The sequence below is a fragment of the Fopius arisanus genome, unplaced genomic scaffold (assembly GCF_000806365.1).
Source record: "Fopius arisanus strain USDA-PBARC FA_bdor unplaced genomic scaffold, ASM80636v1 scaffold00200, whole genome shotgun sequence".
In the NCBI taxonomy this organism is placed as follows: Eukaryota; Metazoa; Arthropoda; class Insecta; order Hymenoptera; family Braconidae; genus Fopius; species Fopius arisanus.
Genome location: NW_011887939.1, coordinates 67,919 through 89,750, shown reverse-complemented (window position 1 = coordinate 89,750; position 21,832 = coordinate 67,919). Strand labels below are relative to the sequence as shown.

Sequence of the window (21,832 nt, the reverse complement as noted above, 5' to 3'; positions counted from 1 at the left end):
CACTCTACCGTGTCATGCTGATGCTGGCTCGGCATTGTGAGACCCGCCACCGAAAGTCCGCGGAGTTGACGAAATTCCTTCGCGGCTGGTTTTCCGTCAGGTTTTCCAGAAAAACCTGGCTGGCGCCCAATCGTGAACGATAGAGGCGGCAGCCAGAATAGTTTGAGGATTATCCTGGGGTGCTGACCCGAGAAAAATACTCTTACAATCTATTCTCTTCTGGGTCACCAAATTCGAATCAACCCTGCTCGAGTCTAATGTTCTAATGAAATTAGTTAAAAATTTGAGTAGCCAACCTCATCCAAGTTGAGCTGCGCTCAACAATAATTAATTAACACAATGAGTATTTTCTTGGGCCCCGGCAGCTCTTGACCCAAGCTGTGCTGGGTGGTATCTTAAAATTTTATTCTAAAATCCTCTTATAAAAAAAGATCCTGTCTGAGGATGAATAAATTGATAGATTTAATCGTCAGTGTTCGGATTTCAATCGAAGTTTTTCTCACACTCCCACACTCACATGACCACAAACACTCAACAGAAATCACGCCTGTCATGCTCTCTCACTCTCCCCTGATTCAAACGTCTTCATCGATTCATTCGCATGAACTACGGCCTTTCGCCCTTCACACCGAAGGCGCCACTAACCGGATAATACTCATCGGCGCGCGCCAATTTACCTGATGTGGGGTAATTAAGGGCATCTGCCTCCTTCTGGCCCAACAATCGCTCTTATCATTGTACGGAAGTTCGCACGTATCAGATTATCGCAGTTTGCTTTTTCGTTCTTTGCTCGTCTCTCAGTTATTTGACCTTCTCATTAATTTTTTGTTTCGGTCTCTAAATCTAGTTCAGCTCTTAATTAAGTTTTTTCAACAATTTTGTTCATCGCAGTGACTCACGAGAAGACATCGTTTAATAAATGGACTCTTTTTGATTTTGACCAACTCCAAGCGAGTAAAAAGTATCTTGACCCCTTCAAAATCCTCCTGAAAAATAATCCATTTTCATCTCGTCCATCGCCTAAGATTATTCCCGGAACCAGATCCCACTCCGAACAGTCAGAAACTATTAATCAGTATTAAAGTTGGAATTGAACTTACTCTTTGAGGTCAAAGACGTTTCTCCCACCCGATGATCATCTCGAGAGGCTGGCTCTATACATATTTTCGATATTCATCTTAAACGGTTAAATGAGTGGGAATCAATCGAGTGACTCGAAACAAAATTCTACCACGAACAGTCGATTCGATAACGTAATTTTTCTATAAGGGGAACACCAAACAATACGAACCTAAGATAAATTTACTGTAAAAAAAATTGTTATTTTACGAGACATTCACAGCAATTTTAGAACAAAAAGATCAATCGAGTGACTCAAAACAAAATTCTACCACGAACAGTCGATTCGATAACGTGATTTTTCTATAAGGGGAACACCAAACAATACGAACCTAAGATAAATTTACTGTAAAAAAAATTGCTATTTTACGAGACATTCACAGCAATTTTAGAACAAAAAGATTCGAGGGTGAGAATATTCGATTCAATTCTGTATCAGGTTGCATTTCTTCAAAATATTCAAGAAGTAACTTGAATATTATTGAAATATTTAAGCCACGGAGAGAATAAAATTTCGCTCAATAACCTGCATAAAGCTTTACCCGTGGGTCAATAAACTAATCGTTTGGTATATGAGAATTACGTCCGCCCACTATTTAAATTTTATTCAAGAAAAATAATTAACAAAATAATCATTTTTGGCCACCACGCTCAACCACTGATACCTTGAATTCCAAAAGAAAGAAACAAATCAACGCAAAAGTATTGGTGTTCTCAGAGTGTCCTTTGCAAGGGTGTGTGATACGGGTCAGTACTCACTTGCCACCAAACAAGAAGGGATCCCGGTATTCGTGAATTAGCTGTGAACTAAAAGGTGGCAAATGCGACAAATCGTTTGCTTTCGCCGTGATGCGCTCATCCACTAAATGTCGTTTAGCAGATATTAATTAGAATTAAAAATGACAATTTACAATCCCACACCAGCTGCAACAGGGGAATATCTTCAACTCATTATCTCCACACTACCTATTATTAAGTCTGCAATACCAACTGCCAATGAAAGAAGATCTCTTGCTCATATCCGCCGCAGGTGTGACCGAACTGTGGCACGTTCAACGAACACTTGAGAACTGGTTTGGAAGGCACGAAGATAAAAAAAAATGGAATTCAAAATCCCGTCGATATTCCGCGCTATTCCGAAATTTGCAGTAGACACCGAGAGGAGATGCGGGTGTTCGAGGCCTATAGCTTATGGGGTGGTAAACGGGCATTAGACTGACGAGTTTAACAAATTAGATGGTTCGAAATTATTAGTCAACATTACTCGCGGATATTGTTGAAATTCCTGTGGATGCCAATTTTGTTTTTTTTTTATGGATTGTTTAAGGGGTCTAGGGTCTATTGATTTCGGGCAGGAAGTACGCTCTGGTATCCCTTAACCGAAGGAAATCGTTGAGCTTCGGATAGAGAAGCCTGTGTGAAATCGTTGATGGTTGACACTCGACAGTTATTCCATGACGAGACCGTACCGCGCGCCACCGCGCGCGGGTATGAAACGATTTTCAATGAACCATTTTAATTATGAAAAAAATTATATGAATAATCTATGAGTGAGTTACTACTTTGTAATGGAATGAGGCCGATTGACTTGTTATTCGACATCAAAGAATACTTTCAGACGTATGCAAATTGAAACAAAATTGAAATTTCCACATAAATTCAGCAATATAGCTCCGTAAAGACGTAGTTTTTCACAATATTGTGATTTCGTTGTTCACCAAGGAAAAGTCGGAGTGACTCCCACGATCGGACAGGTGAGAATGCAACATACAATTGACCATGATTGAACACATCTTTACGAAGATCTAGTCCAATTGTATTGAATGTTTGTCCTTGACTCTTATTGATGGTCATTGCAAATGCGAGTTTGATAGGAAATTGTCTACGTTGGAAAGTGAAAGGATAAATATCTTCACAATAGAGAGTGATACGATGGATAAAAACGATTTCTCCCGATTTGTCGCCCGTTAATATCCGACATCGAAGTAGATTATTTGCGAGTTCTAATAGTTGTAATCGCGTTCCATTACACAATCCTTCATTAATACTGAGATTTCGAAGAAGCATAACAATACAATTGTTTCGCAGTTTCAACTCATGTGGAGGGAAGCCCGGTGGATTCAATGTATTTAAATACTCTGGAAGAATTGCATCTGAAATATCTCCATTATCACAGTTTTTCACATTGTCTACACTGGTGTAAATTTTTTTTCTGTTTCAACGTCAACAATAAGTGGACGTGAGGTAACCCTCGCTTCTGATATTCAACGACATATACGTATGCAAGTACTTCACCGAATAATTTATCCTTTGGTCTTTTTAATTAGTTCATCCTTTTTCCTCTGAAAAACACGTGAAACTATATCAGGTCGATCAGATGGCGTTTGACCAGGTAACAAATTTTCAAGTATTTCCCGCCAGTTCGGGTTACACGTCATAGTAATAAACAAATCTGGTTTTCCAAATTTTCTCACGATCGCCATTGAATCTTGATAATGTTGTATCATGTTTCGTGGAGAACCAACAAATGATGACGGAAGAATTACCATTTTCCCTACGCGACCATTAGCTTCATCAGCTCTTCTCTGTAAATGATCTTTCAGACCTTGATAGGTGTCAGAACGAAGTTTTGTTTGATTGTTCCTATCAAATGTTAAACGATCTTTTTCGATTTTCACGTAGCTGTCAACAATCCATTGTTGGAATAATCTTCCTCCTTTGAGAATTACATTGTCGTCCCGATTTGCCATTCTGTACTTAGTATAAGCATTACGTGTAACTCGTCCAGGTTTATTAGTCAATCTGATCTTATCATGCCATCCTTGAGTTCCATTGGGGTAGAACAGTGGATAAATCCACGGTTCGACATTGGAATCCATGGTGCTAACATACCTAAGTTCCTTCGTTGTTTTATCCCATATTGAAACGTAAGATTCGGGAATCCCACCGTCAGCAGTTGTAGTAAAGATGGCTGCCACTTCGTTGATTTTTTGAATATTATATCGTCTACTATCCATACCGGGCTTTAAAGAAAATAACAATTGCATCTCTGGTTCCACACCTGATTGCCTTCAATTGATCTTAGATAGCAGTAATTCTTCGTGCATCATCTGATATGATTTTGCAAATGCATTGCATTCACGAAGTGCCCTGTCGATTGCAGCCACAAGTGCTGTATTCAAGGTTGACATTTGATTGCATCGAACATCAGTTGCTTCATTTGGATCAACAATAAAAAGCTGACCATAGGAAGGGCTTTCATTCGCAGAAGGGTATAAACTCGTATTAATCTGATAATAAATTTGTCCGTTAATTTTGAAACAGTACGGTCCAGGACGTCTGTCATCAAAATTAGCCAAGTTCGCATTAAAAGAAGCGAATGCAAAAGAATTGTTATAACTCCGTATACGCTGCAGGAAATGATTGGATTGTTCATGGTGGCCATCGAACAATTCGCGTAAAATTAATGGAGGTTCAGGTAGAGGTTCTAATACTACTGCTCCATGATTGCAACAACTTTGAAATGAATCTTTCTTGCCTGGCGTTCGGTCGAATGCAAAATGTTTCGCTTTGCAATGGCAACAAACCATATCCATGGGTCCGATGTAATGTTCGCGAACATTAGAGAGTGATTGAATGTGAAGAACTTCACTTCGTTGTGTTCCTGCTTCTGGATTATTTATATTGACAATTCCTGACGTAGTCGATACACGCGATGTTTGTAATGGGATGCATTCTGAAAAAACGGCTAAATCATTCATAGTAGGCTGCTGTGCTGAGTGCTGTTGAGGAGAATCTAACTCAATTGTGAAATTTCTCAAGTTTACAATTTGATCATCTCGACGTTTCTGTCGGCGTAATTTCTGCTGAGCTGTCCTTTTTTCACGTTTTGCTCTTACCAACTCTGCATTTTCTTCTGGTGTTCGTTGAATTTTTCGTCTGGGCATATTATTGATTGAGCGGTAGATATAAAATGAATGTATCTAATTGATATGAGAAATTACCGTTTCCTATAGGTTAAATGGATTTATTAGATCAATCGACTGTTAGATGAAATTTAATTAATCAATAGTATAGGTAATGGGAATAATTGAAACAAAAAATTGTCGGAAGTAGAAGAATTTTTATTTGTCCGTTCAGCTCGAATACTTCAAAACATATACAATTCAAATTTCTCTGTTCTCTGATGTTATTATCTATTATTGACAATTACTGTTAACTAATGTGACTGCCTTATGTAGATCGCTGATGTTTGTGTTCCTATTGAATCTGAGTTCTTGTTGCATCTGCGTTCTTGTTAAATCTGACTTCTTGTTGCATCTGAGTTCTTGTTAAATCTGAGTTCTTGTTGGATCTGAGTTCTTGTCGAATCTGAGTTTTTGTGTTCAAGTTGTTGGGTTCGAATCTGAGTCTTTGTGTTTAAGTTCTTGAGTTCGAATCTGAGTCTTTGTTTGAGCTCTTGTATCTGTTTTTGTATTTTTTTCTTTGTAAGTTGTAAATGTGCGAATCAAAATAACTGAACTTTCTGGAAATACTTCGTTCTTGTACTTCAGCGAAGATCTTTACTCATTTAGTTTCTCACTGCAGCCTGAGAGACGTTCCTGATGCCAGTAATTCCTTCGTGAAATACTCCAAACTATCTGGAAATGAAGAGATTCAATGAGAATACTTTTTTAGTATTTGACTGTCGAAAGTACAAAAAACAACCATGTACTCACATTGATTATCTACAATTGGCGTAACAATTCGTCACCGGACCTTGAGGTCGATTAGACGATCGTCCAGTGATCTCACCACTCCAAAAAATTTTCTGCAATCAAATTACAATTTATTTCGGTTTTGTTTTGATTAATATTAAAGCAGACGATTTCATGAACATAAAAATGAGTTCCAATTTGTTAAACAAATGTGGAATTTGTTGACAAAAATGAATCCGTTAAAAAAAATGTTCTGAGGGACCAATAAATCTCCATGTTTTACGCGATTCTCAGTCGTTTGAATATACATTTGTGCGACGATTTTTTACCGATTTGTTTAATATTGTTCGAATTTGTTAACTAAAATGAACCCGTTAAAACAATGGTTCCAGAGGACCAATAAATCCCGACGCCTTAAATAATTCTCAATCATTTGAGTATATATTTACAGAACGTTTTTTTAGTAATTTGTTGAACAAATGGCGAATTTGTTAACAGAACTGAATGTGTTAAAAAAAAGTCCCGAGGAACTTGTAACTCTCGACGTTTCAAGGGACTCTAAATCGTTAGAGTATACATATGCGAGACATTTTTTCCCCATCTTGCTTAACAATTTTTCGAATTTGTTAAAAAAAGGAACCGTCGAAAGAAAAAAGTTCCGTGGGACCAACAATTGTCGACGTTTCAGACGATTCCCAATCGTTTGAATATACATTTGCGAGACAATTTTTTCCGGATTTGTTTAATCATTTTTGAATAAGTTAACAAAAATAGAACCGTCGAAAAAAAAAGGTTCCGAGGGACCAGTAAATCTCGACGTTTTAGCTGATTCCCAATCGTTTGAGTATATATTCGCGAGACAATTTTTCCCGAATTGCTTTAATAATTGTTGAATTTGTTAACACAAAAGGAACCGTTGAAAAAACAACGGTTCCGAGAGACCCATAAATCTCGACTTTTGAGTTGATTCGCAATATATTGAGTATATATTCGTGAGACATTTTTTTCCCAATTTGTTGAACAATTTTGCGAATTTATAGACGTAAGGACCAATTTGAACCATGAAAGAGCCGTCCTGTGGGCACATACGCCCATTTGTTTTCTAATCTTGGTGTTATTTTCCAATTTTTGAAAAATCACAAAATGAAAAAAAGTTGAAAAATAGATAAGTGAAGGGTAATGAAGATTTTAAAATCCCTTTTCACGTTGAACACTACCCTTTTTTATACCTGCCTCTCTTTGCTTTTAATGCAACGAAATAAGCGTGAGCTGTGCGATTTGAGGTTAAGAGTACGTAACTTATTTTTTTAGACAAACATGGAATTTTATTTATTAGAAAGAAAAGGGATTCTAGAAAAAAGTACATTCCAATTGATGGAATTTATTCTTATCATTGGAGAAAATGCATATAATTTTACTTACAGTAAATTTTCATGTACACTTGAGTACGATAGTAGAGGAAATTCTCAGTGACTATTATGGGATGCAGGCTGAAGAAAACCGGAGACTTCAGTTAGAATTTGTTGATTCATTCCATTTAAATATAATGTTTCACTCTTTTCAGGAGATTAACTTTTTTTTTCTAAATAAATTAATCAGTTACACCACAGTACACAGTCAAAGCACGTTTCGGGCATGCGTTCACCACGCAGTTGAAAATAACTTTAGCCATCAGAAATAGTCAATTCATATTAATTAATTAAACAATGAAAATATTTAGATCGATTGATAAAGGATTGTGAGTTAATGATAGAGAAAAATTATAGTTTGATAGACAATATTAAAATTTTTATTGGAATTTTAAAAAAATGAAAAATTCATTCCAAATTTAATATTGTAAAAACAATAATTTTTGTCTATCATTGACTTAGAAACCTCTATTAATCGATCTGAATAGTCCAATTGTTTTATATGAAGAGTTGATTATTACTCAATTAATCATACCGACTCAATTATTAATTTGTTCATTCCATGTCGCTTCATGCGAACAGGCCCCAGTTCTCATGAGCGACCGTTGAGGTATAAGTTTTTTAGTTCCAGTATTCATACGAAAGTATTCATTAAAAAATCAAAAACATACAAATATGAATTCTTAGACTGGAAACAGACATGACAAAAGATTAAAAATACAATCAGGGAGAAATGCAACATTTTTATTTTTTTTTAATAATGCGTGAAGGGAACAGGTTACATCATCATTAAGCACTATATAGTATACAACAGTACATTCTTAAATAAATTCTTCTGTAACAATACAATATTATTTTTAACTCAACGCATACTGCCGGCTTGCAACCATGGAGGAATCCTGCGATTGTTGCATACCCACAGTATCCTCTACCCTTGAGTTATAAAATGTCCCATTTACCCAGGCTTTACCATAAAACTCCTAATCCTTCTCCAAGCCCAAATATCCCAAGATTTCCCGAAAACTGCAATAAAGCAATTGAGGTGCGACCGTCATTTAAGCCCTCCGAAGTAATTGCACAGACCTTTCCTTTCCCTCCAAACATGTGTTAATTTCCAAACACCCCCACTCCTTAAATCCTGGCATTTTTCCATACCTGCACGTCCTTAGAAACATTCCATAAGTTCAGTTAAAAATCTCTTTTGAAAGGTGCAACATCTCCCAAACTTTTAAGCCTGAACATATTAATAAACCAACAATAACCAGTACCTCGCTTCTTTAATTTTTCCGAATTAAAATTTATAAAGTATTTCCACCAAGAATACAACACGATATCCATACAGTATATTATGAACCGGTACGATTAAATGAAAATGTGTAATCATCTTATTACCTCAGTCAACGACATAAATCTACGAATCGAATATCACATTATGAATAGAATATCTCTTGAGCTACTGGACGTCTTTCTTATAATAAATATCATCGTTACATTGATAACAAAATTGTATTAAATTTCCATTACATTTCCATTTGGACTTTACAGAATCTATTAAAATTTTATGGAAAATTTATGTTTTTTTTTCATATTCAATAGAAACGACAATAGGGTTTGTTTCTAGAAAAATTTTTATGCATAAATTTTCCATTTTTTTTCTTGGATTTTTATTTCTAAAAACGAATTAAACTATAACGAAAAAAATTGGAAGATTTATGTGCACGAATTTCTATTGAAAAAAATCCATTGACAATTCTATTCCTCATCTCCAATAGAAATTCTGTAAAAACAGAACAACTTTTTTATAGAATTCTGTAGAATCCAAATAGAAATTCTTTGTGAAATCGCTAGATTTTTCCATTGACTTTTTTCATGTGTCTAATCTATTTTTATTATCCTTTTAAACTTATTGAACTTGAAAAAGTTATTAACGACTTTAGTCTTTGCTCTGTTGTTTCAAATTTACCAATTTAATTCTATTAAATAGTTAATACTTATATCATAGCCTTTGTATTGTTTTATTGGAATCGATACGATTTTAGTCTTTACTATTCGAGATTTATAAAAAATTAACTCTATATCACGACTTTTATAAAAAAGATTGATTCGTATCATATTTAAACTTTTAATTATTTACGAACTTAGTTATTACCTTGTCTTGAAATTAATGAATTATATTTAAGGGTTAAAATTTTTTTTTTGTTTTAAATTTAACAAAGGTCTCTATTCAACGGTCCATTATGTGATATATTCTTAGATTGAATAAAATTCTGATAATTTCGATTGAACAAAACTTGAAAAAAATGGGTTATCTCATGCAGAAGTGAAAGAATATAGAATATTACGTTTACGGAGATATTATCCTTCGATAAACGTTACTTAATTCACTTGTATGCATGCTTTGAACTTTGATTAGAATAATTATGAATGAGTACGATAAAGTAGAAGAATGCAGCAATTATCTGTCAATGATAAAAATGTAAGAATCGAATAGTAAATTAGTCGTAAAATCTCAGCTGAAGTACTAAGTCTCTGTAGTAATAGACACAGCAATGCTAATGAGTCTTGTCTCTTTTTCTTATTTTTCACATAACGTTAACAACACCATGTCAAATTTAAACTTCAAAATTTTGTTACGATTGTAGTCTTTGTTATGTTTTTCTGAAAGTGGTGCAATTTGATGTTTTTATTTCGTCGTAATAAAATTAAGGCACTGCTGATCATCACTATTAAGAATTTGTTCTTATGAAATTAACTCGATATATTACGAATCTTTAAGTAATCAAACAAACTTTTACAAACTTTGAATTATTTACGATTCTATCTTATTGTCTTGATGTTAATGCAATTCTTCTAGTCCCGATTTAAGATTTTTAATGAAGTTAACAATTTATTAATGATAATAATTTTTGAATTATTCACTATTTTTAATTAAAAAAGTTCACAGCAACAAATAGACTCTGGAAAAAATACCAAACGACTATGCAGTAATATTTTTTCTCAGTTTGAATACTGATAGTAACCTTCCTTCATTCTTTATTTCTATGCCCTTCACTAATAGAAGATTTGTAAAAATCTTCAGTTACCCATCGCAGAATCTTCCTGATCATAATTTGTCTCCTGAGAATCGAGGCGACGTTTTGGGTCTGGTAACTCTCCCGTGGAGTACCGCTTAGAGGTTGCTGAAATGACTGCCGATGACATCTCTTCCTCCGTGGCAATTTTGCCCTCGATGACAATGATATGATCCATGTTTGGGACTTCGAAGAAGTACTCCGGAAAGCCCTTATTGCTCTTGATAATTCGACACTTCAGTCTCCCCATGACCTTGACGCACGTACCCATCTTTAATTCCTTTTCCGGCTTGAAAATGGCAATTTGAATTGCCAATCTATGTTTTCCATTAACAATGCATCCTCCTCCGTGAGAAGATGAGAAATGCACCACTTCAACGAATGGACTCCTTATGAAACCAATGACTGATACTGGTGCTTCTTGGCGACAAAGTAGAGTTTCCATTCCCACTTCTGGATAGTTTTCGGGAATGACAATTCCAGCTCCTTCAAGTATTCCCAGAAATTCGATAATGCTGGCAGGCTGTACATTAAATTCTACAGGAACAACATCCTCGTTTGTTTGATAGAATGCATTGGCCTGACTAATGCTGCCCATGGTGATGTACATTTTCTAAAAGAAAAAAAAATCAGTGCAATAAAAAAAGTGTTTGAATATGGAGATGAAAACTCAGTTTCAATGACGAATTTTTGATAATTTTTTAATCTGTTTTGAAGTTAATGTCATAGGTCTTTTCCTCTTTTTTTTTCAATTTTTTGGCTTCTTTTACTATTTCCATCAATCAATCAAAATGCTAATTATTACACCGATACACTGAGAGAAAAATATGGTAATTTCTATAGAATAGATCTTATTGGATGCATATATCTGTTCTTCTCTATTGAAATCCTTGTAACGCTCATATAAAAACCATTTAATGACAGAAAATTTTCACAGAAAAGGTTAACTCGTCTAGCCACTTTCTCTTAAAATAGTGATGACAACAATCAGTTCCAATATTATTGGAAATTCAAAAATAAAGCATGATTAATTTGGTTTTCATTTGTGTATCTTTACTTTGTTAGCGAAAAACCTGATGGACAGATACCTTGCGTACTGATGTTAATTAATTACTCAGCTAGTTTGTCTATTTCTGAAATAAAAAATAAATTACTGAGTATTCCTGGGCATTGAGAAAATCGCTTCAGTTAAAAAAGAAAATGTCCCGAGACACTGCTTCCGCTGTATTTTATATGAAATTTTTTTTCTCACTGTAATAGTAAGAGAAATATGAATACCTGATGATGACAAATCTTCGGTGAATTGGTTTTGGCGACATTGTCCCACATCAGCACGCGAATCCTTGCCCCATTTCCTTTATTTATAATGAACTTCATTAGTGTTTTTTTTCCGTTGCTCACTACTTTCATGCCATCAATTTTATCTACATATCCACATAGTACGCTATATAAAACGAAAAAAAAATCAAATGATAATAATGAAATAATAACACCGAATTTATGAATAAAGAAATGAGAAATCTATCACCACGTGATTTGAGAGGTTATATCAGGTGCATCGAGAAAACTCTTTATATAATTATTAAAAATAAAAAAAATACTCACACAGCTGTGTCTCCAGGTTCAAAATCGTGATTTCTTCAGTCGAGGTGAATGGATGGCTTTTTTTGGACATTTTGAACCCGGATTTTTCTTCAACAAATTTGCACTGATTTCATACAACCTATTCTCTGTGATGCCGCCCGCGAAAAGACATGTGGTAGCAAATGGCCACCGGGTCTGCCACTTGTGTTATCAAATCACCCGCTAGATGGCATAAGCATCCGACCAATTACAGGAAGAGATTCGAATTGTATGCATGTGTAAACTCGCGGCAATTTATATGAACCAATAAGGAATCGGGGCTTCACTATTTCGAGATTTTCGAGATAATCGATTGTGTCAAGCGTGTCCCTTTTAGAATAGGAAAGTTGAGATGCGTTAACCAAGAGGTAGACTATACGAATGATTTGGGGGCTGCTCTAAACAATTTCTTTGAAAGTTCTGTGTGCCTGTTCATCGTGATTAGAGAAGCACAGCTAGCACCAATTATTGAGATGAAAGGGAAGAGCTGTTACGTCCCTATAGATATCGCAAAGATACGATTCTGTTGAAGAGTGTAATGTGACATTTTCTAACCGAGCAAAAATGCCCGTCACCTTGCCCTTCTTCCGCATTGCCTTCTTGCAAAACACAAAAAGAAAATAAAAATCGCTACCGCAAAGGTTGCCGAATGCGAGCTGTTTTTTTAGTTGACACAGCAGCTACTCTGACCTTAAATCTAATGAAAAATCTGAAACTGCTTGTCACTACGTGACACTACGAACCTGCGTATTTTCGTTTTTCGTAAATGGGATTTCAAAATAAGGATATGGGAATTATTTTCGCGAAAAATAACCCGAAATATCCATAGGGGCAACCCGATGGGACTATTACGTCCTCAGACCCGATCAGCCGTGGTTTTCAGTTGAATTCCGGCTGAGAAACACTCGCCAACAAGTCAAGGAGGAAACACGCCATTCAATCCGATGGTCGAACGGGATTATTGTCACTCGCCAATCGAAAATTAATAGTCTCACTCGGTTGGATCCCGGACCATCCGTGAACGTGACCGAAAAGCTGAAACACATTACGCCATAGACACAGCCGGCAATTCAGTGGGTGACGGTCGGGAACGCCCCCCGTGACATTCCGACTTTAAAAGTGAGCCGAAATATCTTACGGATCCCGTCCGTAGGGGTGGTGACCCTCTCAGCCAGACTGTAGATCCCGTAGAGATTTTACAATCGGAAATTCCACTAACTCATGAGTAAATAAACTATACCGGTTCTGGACATCGAGATCTGAGAGGTGTGCCGGGTGGGGTGACGCTGCGGGGCAGGATAATGTCGGATCTGATTGATCCTCTTTCGGTAATAGCGAGGTCTACATTGCCGATTTGGAATGGTGATGGTTGCGGTCAAATTTGTGACGAAAGTGCAGGGGAATGCGTCACCTATTGTCCTAGAGGGTAATTGGTAGGGCTAAGAGCGAGAGGGAACTGAGAAAACCGCGCTAAGACAGGTCCCGAACCCCTCCTGTATAAGCAACCTGCTACCTAACGAAAATTCGGGAAGTGCTACCTAACGAAAATTCGGGAAAAACTACCTAAATAATCTCCGCTCAACTAGCTACCTGCTACCTAACCCTCCCCCCCTGAGGCAGCAACCGGCTACGTTCACGGATTTCCTCCAGGCTCGCTGCGCAAAAAAAAAAACTAATAAAACACAGTAATAAATCAATACAACAATTAAATCATTACGATCCGGATAAATTATTGCACAACACGGTTAGAGTTCGAGATAAGAAAATATGTCCATTTCCCTTAAAAATTGCCCCGTTTCTAGCTGAGATTATACTACGGGTACTTGGGTCAAGGGTCCAGAGATTATCGAGAAAAAATGCCCAACTTACTGTGCTCCCGGTGGTCCCTGAAAAATCGTTTTATGTTAGTCTGGTAGGAGAACCCATAGGTTAGGTGGGATACCTGCACTCCCTTAGTTATGAGAGGCTAGGGGTGCTCTTCAATTTAGTACGGGTGGAAGGCCACACGAGCGAAAATAGCCCCTCGCTTATGTGGATAGCCAGGGCTTTACAGTTCGAGAGTTTAGGTTTAAATACAGTTGTCGCAGAATTAGGATTAGCTTAGTTAGAAGGCCCCCAATCCCTCTCCGGAGAGGGCTCGTACCCGATTCGCTACCTGATTATAGGCGTAGACGGGGGTCAAAGTCCACTCCCCCAAAAATCTCTCTTAGAAAACCCCTTAGAAAAATTCCGTTACGCTTAAAAATGCGGATAAGGTAATTAATACTAATAGAACACAAAAACAGAGGTAAATAATAAAAATAACTATCAATAGTGGGTGGGGGTACATAATAAGATGGAAACCCCCTTTCAAATTTGACTTGTTGACATGTCGCGAGCTAGGGGGACTAGAGATCAAGGCTAACTCCGTATCTAGCTACTCGCGTCGCGACCGACGGGTGCACTCGAGAAGGGTCGCCCCCACTTCGAGCAACAGGTTGGAACGGAACCACGCGACCGGCGGATAGTAGTTCACCCCGGGCCGTTACGATAGACACGTTTGTGGAGGTATCCCGTGTACCTTAACCACGCGACAGTTCCCGCATAAAAAGCTACCTGTATTATATCAACTCGTTCCTGGGACTCCGTTGGCACGATGGTAAGTACCAGTGGAATAAATGCAGTCAAATGAGTGTGGGAAGTGTGATTTTCGGGAAATTGCGCCTCGCGAACACGAACAATTGCAAATGGCATCGCTATCTCGCGATATGACGCCATACGAAAAACTCGCGGTTGAGAAAGGCAATAAGCCTCCCCCAACGGCTTAAAATGCTCTGTAATACTCTCTTTTAGCTACCTAATTATTTCAGCAAGTGTTTAAGACCTAATTTCGCCACAGGAAGGTGAAATTTCGGGAATGAGAGGATTCACGAGGCTCGGAGTACCCCTCTCCCATGCTATCTACCACTACCTATTTTTCGCTCTTCACATAAAACCGCATAAAAATGCTACCTAGCCTCGTGGGTTTTCCGGGCTTATGGAAGGGCTCAGGAAAAGACCCAGATACCTTATAATAGATCGCTACCTTTACCTGGTTTATTTTATCCCCGTTCGATTAAAAATTTCTTGCTACCATTTTATTAAATTTTCGGTTACCTTCCTATTAAAAATTCTCTGCTATCTTCGTGAGGCTGGATAATTTCCTCTGGGTTACGCAATAATGCTCCCCAAGACTCGTGGATTCTGGTCGGGCATGGGGAGGTTATCTCTTAGTTAATAAATTTTAATAGTTGGAATCCAAACAATTAGCATGTGACCTCGCGCGAATTATGATTAATCTTATATATTTGCGCAATTAATTAGCCAATTAGTCCGATTAGTTATTGGCAGGCCCGGAGACGCCATTGGGTACTTAATTAAGTAATTCGGTTGCGAAGTATCAGTTGGTTAATTAATAATTAACAGTCCATACCGTTAAAACCCGTCCACTCGCGAATTAATCCCTCAGTAATCGAACGGGGAAACTTCGTTACGGCTATCCACCCCAACATTGCTGCTGATTTAGCTAGGGGATGAGGGCTTCGCTACCAAAAACCAAAATTGTGCTACCTAAGTAGGGGAATATACTACTTGTCCACTCCCTACACCAGGGAAACCCCTTCGCTACCTCAATATTTTGATTCGCTACCTGAACGGCTATCTACCCTGCGGACTCTATTGATTTAAATAATCGGTGAGGATTGTGCTACCTAACCGGGGAAACACGTTACCTAAGGGCTCCCTACGCCAGGGAAAACCCTTCGCTACCTAGAACCGTTGTTGAACCCCTCGCAGAGCTACCTATGCCCTTGACGCTACTAATTCAGCTAGACATCGCGGGGTTATCTACCAAACCCTCGTATCCCGCAACTTATCTGAGGATTCATGTTACCTAAGAGCTCCCTGTGTCGGAGGACCTTTTCGCTACCTGACAATTTTATTACACCCCCGGTGGTGGTGGTCCAAGAGGATTGACTAAAGTAGAGGCTCAGTTCTGGGGGTTTGAGAGACCCCGGCGGCATCGTAGTAGCTGACCCCGTAAGAGGGAGGGCGCCACACGCGATGCTGGGGTGCCTGCCCGTCAGCCGATTCGGCAATTGCCTCACTAGCAGTCCCGCTGTCAGAGGGACCAGTCAACGGGGTGAATCTTATTCTCTGCGCTATGAAAATGTTTTTTATTTTCCATTGTTTTAGCTCAAATTTAAGCGACTGGAGAACGAACGGAAGGGGGAGACCAAATCTTTCGGAAATTAAAATGCCCTTCCTTAAGGTTGACTTCCTTAAGGATTTATCAAAATAAAGAATATATACTCCTAATAAAACTATAACTTTACAAATGAGCGCGTTGCTTAATTGGCAACGTGCTTGGCTGGCACGCGGACGACTTATGTTCGATCGCAGCCATTATTCTTTTTTTTTTTTACCAAACTCATTCTAATTTTTTTTCGTAAATGGCTAATCATCAATCTTTATATAGTTTAATAACTATATCAGATGGTAATTCGATTAATGATTAGCCATTTACAGGGTGATTTATTTTTTTTTGTCTCGCGACTTATCTTACTTAACAAAAAAAGACAAATAACTAAGAGAGAAGTTTAAAGATACGAAAAGTATTGTCGATTCAATGCGTAATTAACGCGCGGAAAATCAAATAAATGGGGGAGACCGCGAAAAAAGGCAGTAATTCAAACTTGTGAATAAAAATGGAGAAAAATTATCCTCACTCTTGGTCAGTGGTATGAAATTTATTGTTATTTTCTCAGAATATAACAATTTCACACCATTGTTCAGTGGAAACCACGAGAAGGTGATGAGGGATCTTCCACCAGGAGAGGAAGGATATGGAATTAGGAGGGGTTGGATAGAATTTTCAATAAAGAAAACACCACAATAAATAATAAATATTTTTTTTTATATATCCATAAATGATGATCTGTGAAAAGATTAGAAGAAGGCTAACAAAATACGATACCTTTGTTTCAAATGTTAAGTTCCACATTTACTGAATGAAAAAGACAAAATTATTTATTAATCTGTAGTCAAAACACTGAGCATCGGAATAGATAAATGACAAGTTGATTTCATTCATAAAACGAGAAATAATTAACACTTGATAAAACGGCTGTGCATTTTATCATGTCATATTCTCTTCTTTTCACCTAAAGGAAGAAACGTGAAACGTGCGGATCGAGAAATAATAACTTTGAGTGGAAAATTTTCCGGTGAGCACGACCAATCCCAGCTCTGTAGAATAATCCATGTTCCTAGTAAATGACACAAACAAGCTACTGTCATCGGTGACGAAATAGCTTCAGCTTCGCGCTTTCCTTTGTACCGTTTCCTAAGTGCCGTTTTCCCTTCGGTTTATCTCGAAGATCTTGTGATAACCATCTCAAATTATAAAATACGATGCATCGACTCAGTAATTTAATCGCAAACGATCGATGACAGGTACACACTGTCCCCGAAACATCCGAAAACCACTGAGGATACTCGCGGTTATGCCACTTCTCAAAAATTCTAAGAAAATTATTTTGAAGTCTTTTGTCATGAAGCTTTGGCTTAATTGTACTTTCGAAAATTTTGAACCCGGCCGAAACTACATCATTAAAATCGTTTGTTGGTACGCTCAATTTCCCAAAATGATCCCCTTCTTGACTCGAATACGCCCGCCAGAATATCAACGTTTCATTCGCGATCGCGAGTTGAGAATTTTTTTTCGACATGAAAGATTGACAGTTATCACAATGGAATTTTTTAAAACACGACTGACCGATATAACCCGCAACGTAACGAATTGACGACTCATGAAGGGAAACGCGATCACCCACCGATTTAACGTCATCTATCGTAAAATTGACTGGCTCGAACTCTAAATCTCCTTCGTTATCAGGAGTTGCACTGCCGTTTACTTGTATATTGGCGAGTGAGTCTTCCATCGCGCTGGTCCCTGCAACATCACTGGCCAATAAACAAGCAGCGTCATCTTTTTGGCAATTTGCACCTTTCGGAGGTGAAATTACAGCCTCTAGGAACATGGATCGCTGCGCACAAAATCTAATTTGCCTCGCGGATGAATTGACATTATTCCCCCATTGTGATCGCCAAAAACCGAATTGATTTTCTAGAGGATCTTGATTGAGATGTCCAGTCAGAAGATATGGAACACCCTCTGCCCGAAGATCTTCCCATAAAGCTAAAATACTTTTGATCGTTAATTGAAAGTTGTTAAAGCTAGGGGGATTTTTCCCCCTTTTAACATTCAAATTAGCCAGCCAAAGCAAAGCCTCGTTCAACGCATCCTCTACACGCGTATCATTGACCGATAAACCGCGACGAAATGGATTTGAATCAGAACGGCAGCGAGCATTGAGGCAATCAAAGAGTCTGTTGACTTTTCCGACAAAATCCGCGGTGGCAATGCATGATTCGTGCTTCAAATCCCCACTTACATATCCCGTGCGCAACGCTTGCGAAACCGAATGACTGAAGACTTGAGCAGCCATAGACACATTCATCTTTGAAAAACGATGCATCTCGACGTGTCTGTCAGTAAGTTTTGGGGATGCCCGAACTACACTCGATTTTTCTACTTCGCGAAGCTCTCTGATTGCCCCCAAGAAATTGTCTTCACAGCAAGCTCACTGTTTCTCTCGGACACAAGACTTTCCTCGTTGACACCGATTCTTTCAAGACCTGAAAGCCTCGTTTCCAGCTCAGAAAGTCTTGGTTCATTCAGGGAAGAATGAGCTTGAATCTCTTGAAGCTCATAATCGTACGCGAAAAGATTATTACGCATTCCTTTGAGTAGATGAGGTGGATCGAACCCGAAATAAATTTTATGACCTTCAAACAAGTAAAATTGCGCACCCTCCGCAGAAGAGTCATCATTGTTCCTGCCATCTTGCGTCAGATCATCTGGCGAGCTAACAGGAGCAATGGTGGCAACTTTTGTCGAGGATTTTGTTATCAAAGTGTCAAGAGCCGACATATTGGCCCGAGCTTGATCACAAACAATGAACTTGACTCGAAGACCACAATCGTACACCTGATATATAGCCTCATCTACCATACACTGTAAAATATTACTTCTAACCGCGCCATTCGAAATAAAATAAGCAGTCGGTTGCTTCCACGATGATCGCAAACCTCGAATCATGAATACTAACGCGTGATTACCGATTTTATTCGATCGACCGTATTCTCCCAAGTCCTCGAAACCCGTAACGCAATCCAAACGGGAGTCATACTCTAATAATTCGCGAATTGACATCTCATCGAACATGAGTGTACAATCTTTTTCAAAATCTTCCATTTTTTCTACTTTCTTTCTCAATTTTGCAAAAACTACAGGATTGAAGCCAGGAGAAATTACCGTTTCATTCATCCATTTTCTAATTAATGTATCGCACGGCAATGCGATTCCTCGTTTTCTACGTAGAAAACGGTACACTCGAGGACCTCTAGAGTGAATCTGCAACGCGAAATCCCGTTCTTCTGTATTCCACGCCTGTTTTCGCGAATGACGAAGTTGCATATTAACAATGGAAAGACTTCCACCGCTCAAATGCTGCGCTGCACCAAAAATTATCTCGTGTACTGATAATTTCTTCGGTGTCAGTTTTGCCTTCTTCAGACGTAAAATTTTCCTACTCAAGACTTTAATCTTCGTGCGTTGTTCAATAATTTTAGCCCGTTGTTGATTTATCTCTACGTGTTGTTTATCGATTTGAAGGGACAGTGCATCTAATTGACGTTTAAGTGGTGCTTCAACCGTGTAGCGTGCACGTTCAGGATGAACATTTTGAGGTTCTCCTCTGAAAGCAAAATGGTCATCCTGAACAAACTCATTGAGAGGATTCTTAGTTAGAGCTGGGACGGCTTTTTCTACCGTTACCACAATAGGTGTGGCGCCATTTTTTAATTGTTTCTTACCCACCCCTACGTAAATGAAGTCCGAGTCCTGGAAATGAGCCGAGCAAATGCGCCGTTCACGTAATTGGGCCAAAGACAAATCGCGAAGTCGTTCGTTCCCCATCCGATCGATCCACGTTTCCAAACTGTAAAAATAAACAGACCTTAATTAATAATCCAATAACAGCCCTAACCGACCAAGTTGACAGTTAGTTCAGAGTTCGAAAAATTTCTAAAGTTTCCACAATTTGAGAGAAAGTCGAGAGTTTGTTTAGAGTTGGGGCTAAGTCGCATTCTATTGTTCTTTCTGAATCCTGAACTTTTCGAAAGTAGAGGATTGAAAGAATTATGTTGCTCCCCCACCCTCCAAAAAGATAATGAACATTTTAAACTTAGTGTTGAAAACTCAACTCTAAACATTCCAAAAGTTTAGAGTTCATAGAACATATGTTGCTCGCACTCTGCCTCCCTTCCAGGAAGTTAATACGAATTTCAAGGCCCGAATGTACAATCTATCGAATCTTATCTTTCATTGGTTATTAAAAAATAATGAAAAAATAGAGTAAAAATGATTGAAGGGTGCTAAAGAGCACTATCGTTTAAAAGGCATCTACCAAATTCCCGAAAAAATGATAAAATGTACGCAGCTTACCATTGCTTTCCAAGAAATTGAGTGACAGCCAGGTGCAATGATAAGCTACGTATTTTTTTAATATTTTTTAAAAAACTTCATAGATCCCTTTTAAACGATATCGCTCTTTGGCAACGTTCAATAATTTTACCGCTTTTTTTTCATCATTTTTTCATATCGGTTCAGGTGCTTTCCGCAACACAAATTTTAGTCCTAATTTTAATGTATTTTAGGCTAAAAAGATGAAATTTTAACAAAAGATGACCGTCGATAGATAGTTCACCGGAACCTTAAATGTAAAAAACTTAACTCTGAACTCTTTCGGATAGTTTCGAGTTGAGAGAACAATGTTGTTCCCCCCTCCCCGTCCTAAAAAGATCATAAACATTGAGACATAGACCAAGAATGTGTAATTTAAAAAAAAAAACTAAAAAAAAATAAAGTTGAAAAAAAAAAATCACCATAGGATCGAACCGAAGACCGCGCCGTGCGAAGCAGCGACGTTACCGTTACGCCACGCTGGTTCTTCCTCATAGGAATATTTTTTTCTTCGACTATTCACCGCTTAACAAAATTTCGGAATTCTAATATGTTAAAAATACCCTCAAAAAAACAAATAACCTTAATAAAGGAAAAATTAGCGATCTGTGAAATCCCCCACTCACCCACCTCATCAATTAAGGATTTTTTTTTTAAGAAATGATTAAAAATGTTGCAATTACTTACCTTACCCGATGGAATGTCACCTCATTGTTATTACGCGAGGAATTACTGCACCCACTGTACGCACACCTATTAAGTGCCGGCATGCGTAAGCCACCACTACACTAATTAAATCGAAAAAACACGTAATACGTAAAAATCGTTCACTTTTATTCAAAGATTTGGTTCGTTAAAACCCGTCTATTCGTCACCAATATCAAAGAACAACTGAAATCGACTTGACGATACACTTCGTATCTTTAAAAGTCTCCTTCAGTTGTTTGTTTATTTTTTTGAAGACACGCGAATTCCCGGAAATCGTTGGACTCGAATGAAAATACGAGCGTGAATAAAATAGACAAAAAAAAATAAATCCCGCTGTAAATGGCTAATCATCAATCGAATTACCATCTGATATAGTTATTAAACTATATAAAGATTGATGATTAGCCATTTACAAAAAAAAATTTGAATGAGTTTGGTGAAAAAAAAAAAAGAATAATGGCTGGGATCGAACACATGCCGTCCGCGTGCCAGCCAAGCACGTTGCCAATTAAGCAACGCGCTCATTTGTAAGGTTATAGGTTTATTAGGAGTATATATTCTTTATTTTGATAAATCCTTAAGGAAATCAACCACCCCCCC

The 21,832-nt window shown here is 37.9% G+C and overlaps 1 protein-coding gene and 1 long non-coding RNA gene across 4 annotated transcripts; both read right to left on the bottom strand.

The window, feature by feature from the left end:
* Positions 1–5,232: 5,232 nt before the first annotated feature.
* LOC105272532 (uncharacterized) lies at positions 5,233–7,539 on the bottom strand. Its single transcript, XR_892782.1, has 3 exons — positions 7,239–7,539; positions 5,838–5,929; positions 5,233–5,759 (listed from the first exon to the last, which is right to left on the bottom strand). It is a non-coding gene; the product is annotated as an uncharacterized lncRNA (long non-coding RNA).
* Positions 7,540–10,252: 2,713 nt separating this feature from the next.
* LOC105272531 (uncharacterized) lies at positions 10,253–12,003 on the bottom strand. 3 transcript variants are annotated; one of them, XM_011314700.1, is made up of 3 exons: positions 11,902–12,003; positions 11,575–11,740; positions 10,253–10,909 (listed from the first exon to the last, which is right to left on the bottom strand). In XM_011314700.1, exons 2-3 carry the CDS (start codon positions 11,704–11,706, stop codon positions 10,301–10,303), a joined length of 741 nt encoding a protein of 246 aa, XP_011313002.1. In that variant the 5' UTR covers positions 11,707–11,740; positions 11,902–12,003; the 3' UTR covers positions 10,253–10,300. The 3 variants fall into 3 exon arrangements, with proteins under 3 accessions (XP_011313002.1, XP_011313003.1, XP_011313005.1); XM_011314701.1 differs by having other exon boundaries at positions 11,575–11,651; XM_011314703.1 differs by lacking the exons at positions 11,575–11,740; positions 11,902–12,003 and adding an exon at positions 11,385–11,422.
* Positions 12,004–21,832: the final 9,829 nt, after the last annotated feature.

Bases quoted from the DNA above. Each gene is read 5' to 3' on its own strand.
- LOC105272531 (XM_011314700.1), bottom strand. From the start codon at position 11,706: ATGAAAGTAGTGAGCAACGGAAAAAAAACACTAATGAAGTTCATTATA. The intron at 10,910-11,574 runs GTATTCATATTT...TTTTTCTTTTAG, and splicing joins CGAAGATTTGTCATCATCAG to AAAATGTACATCACCATGGG.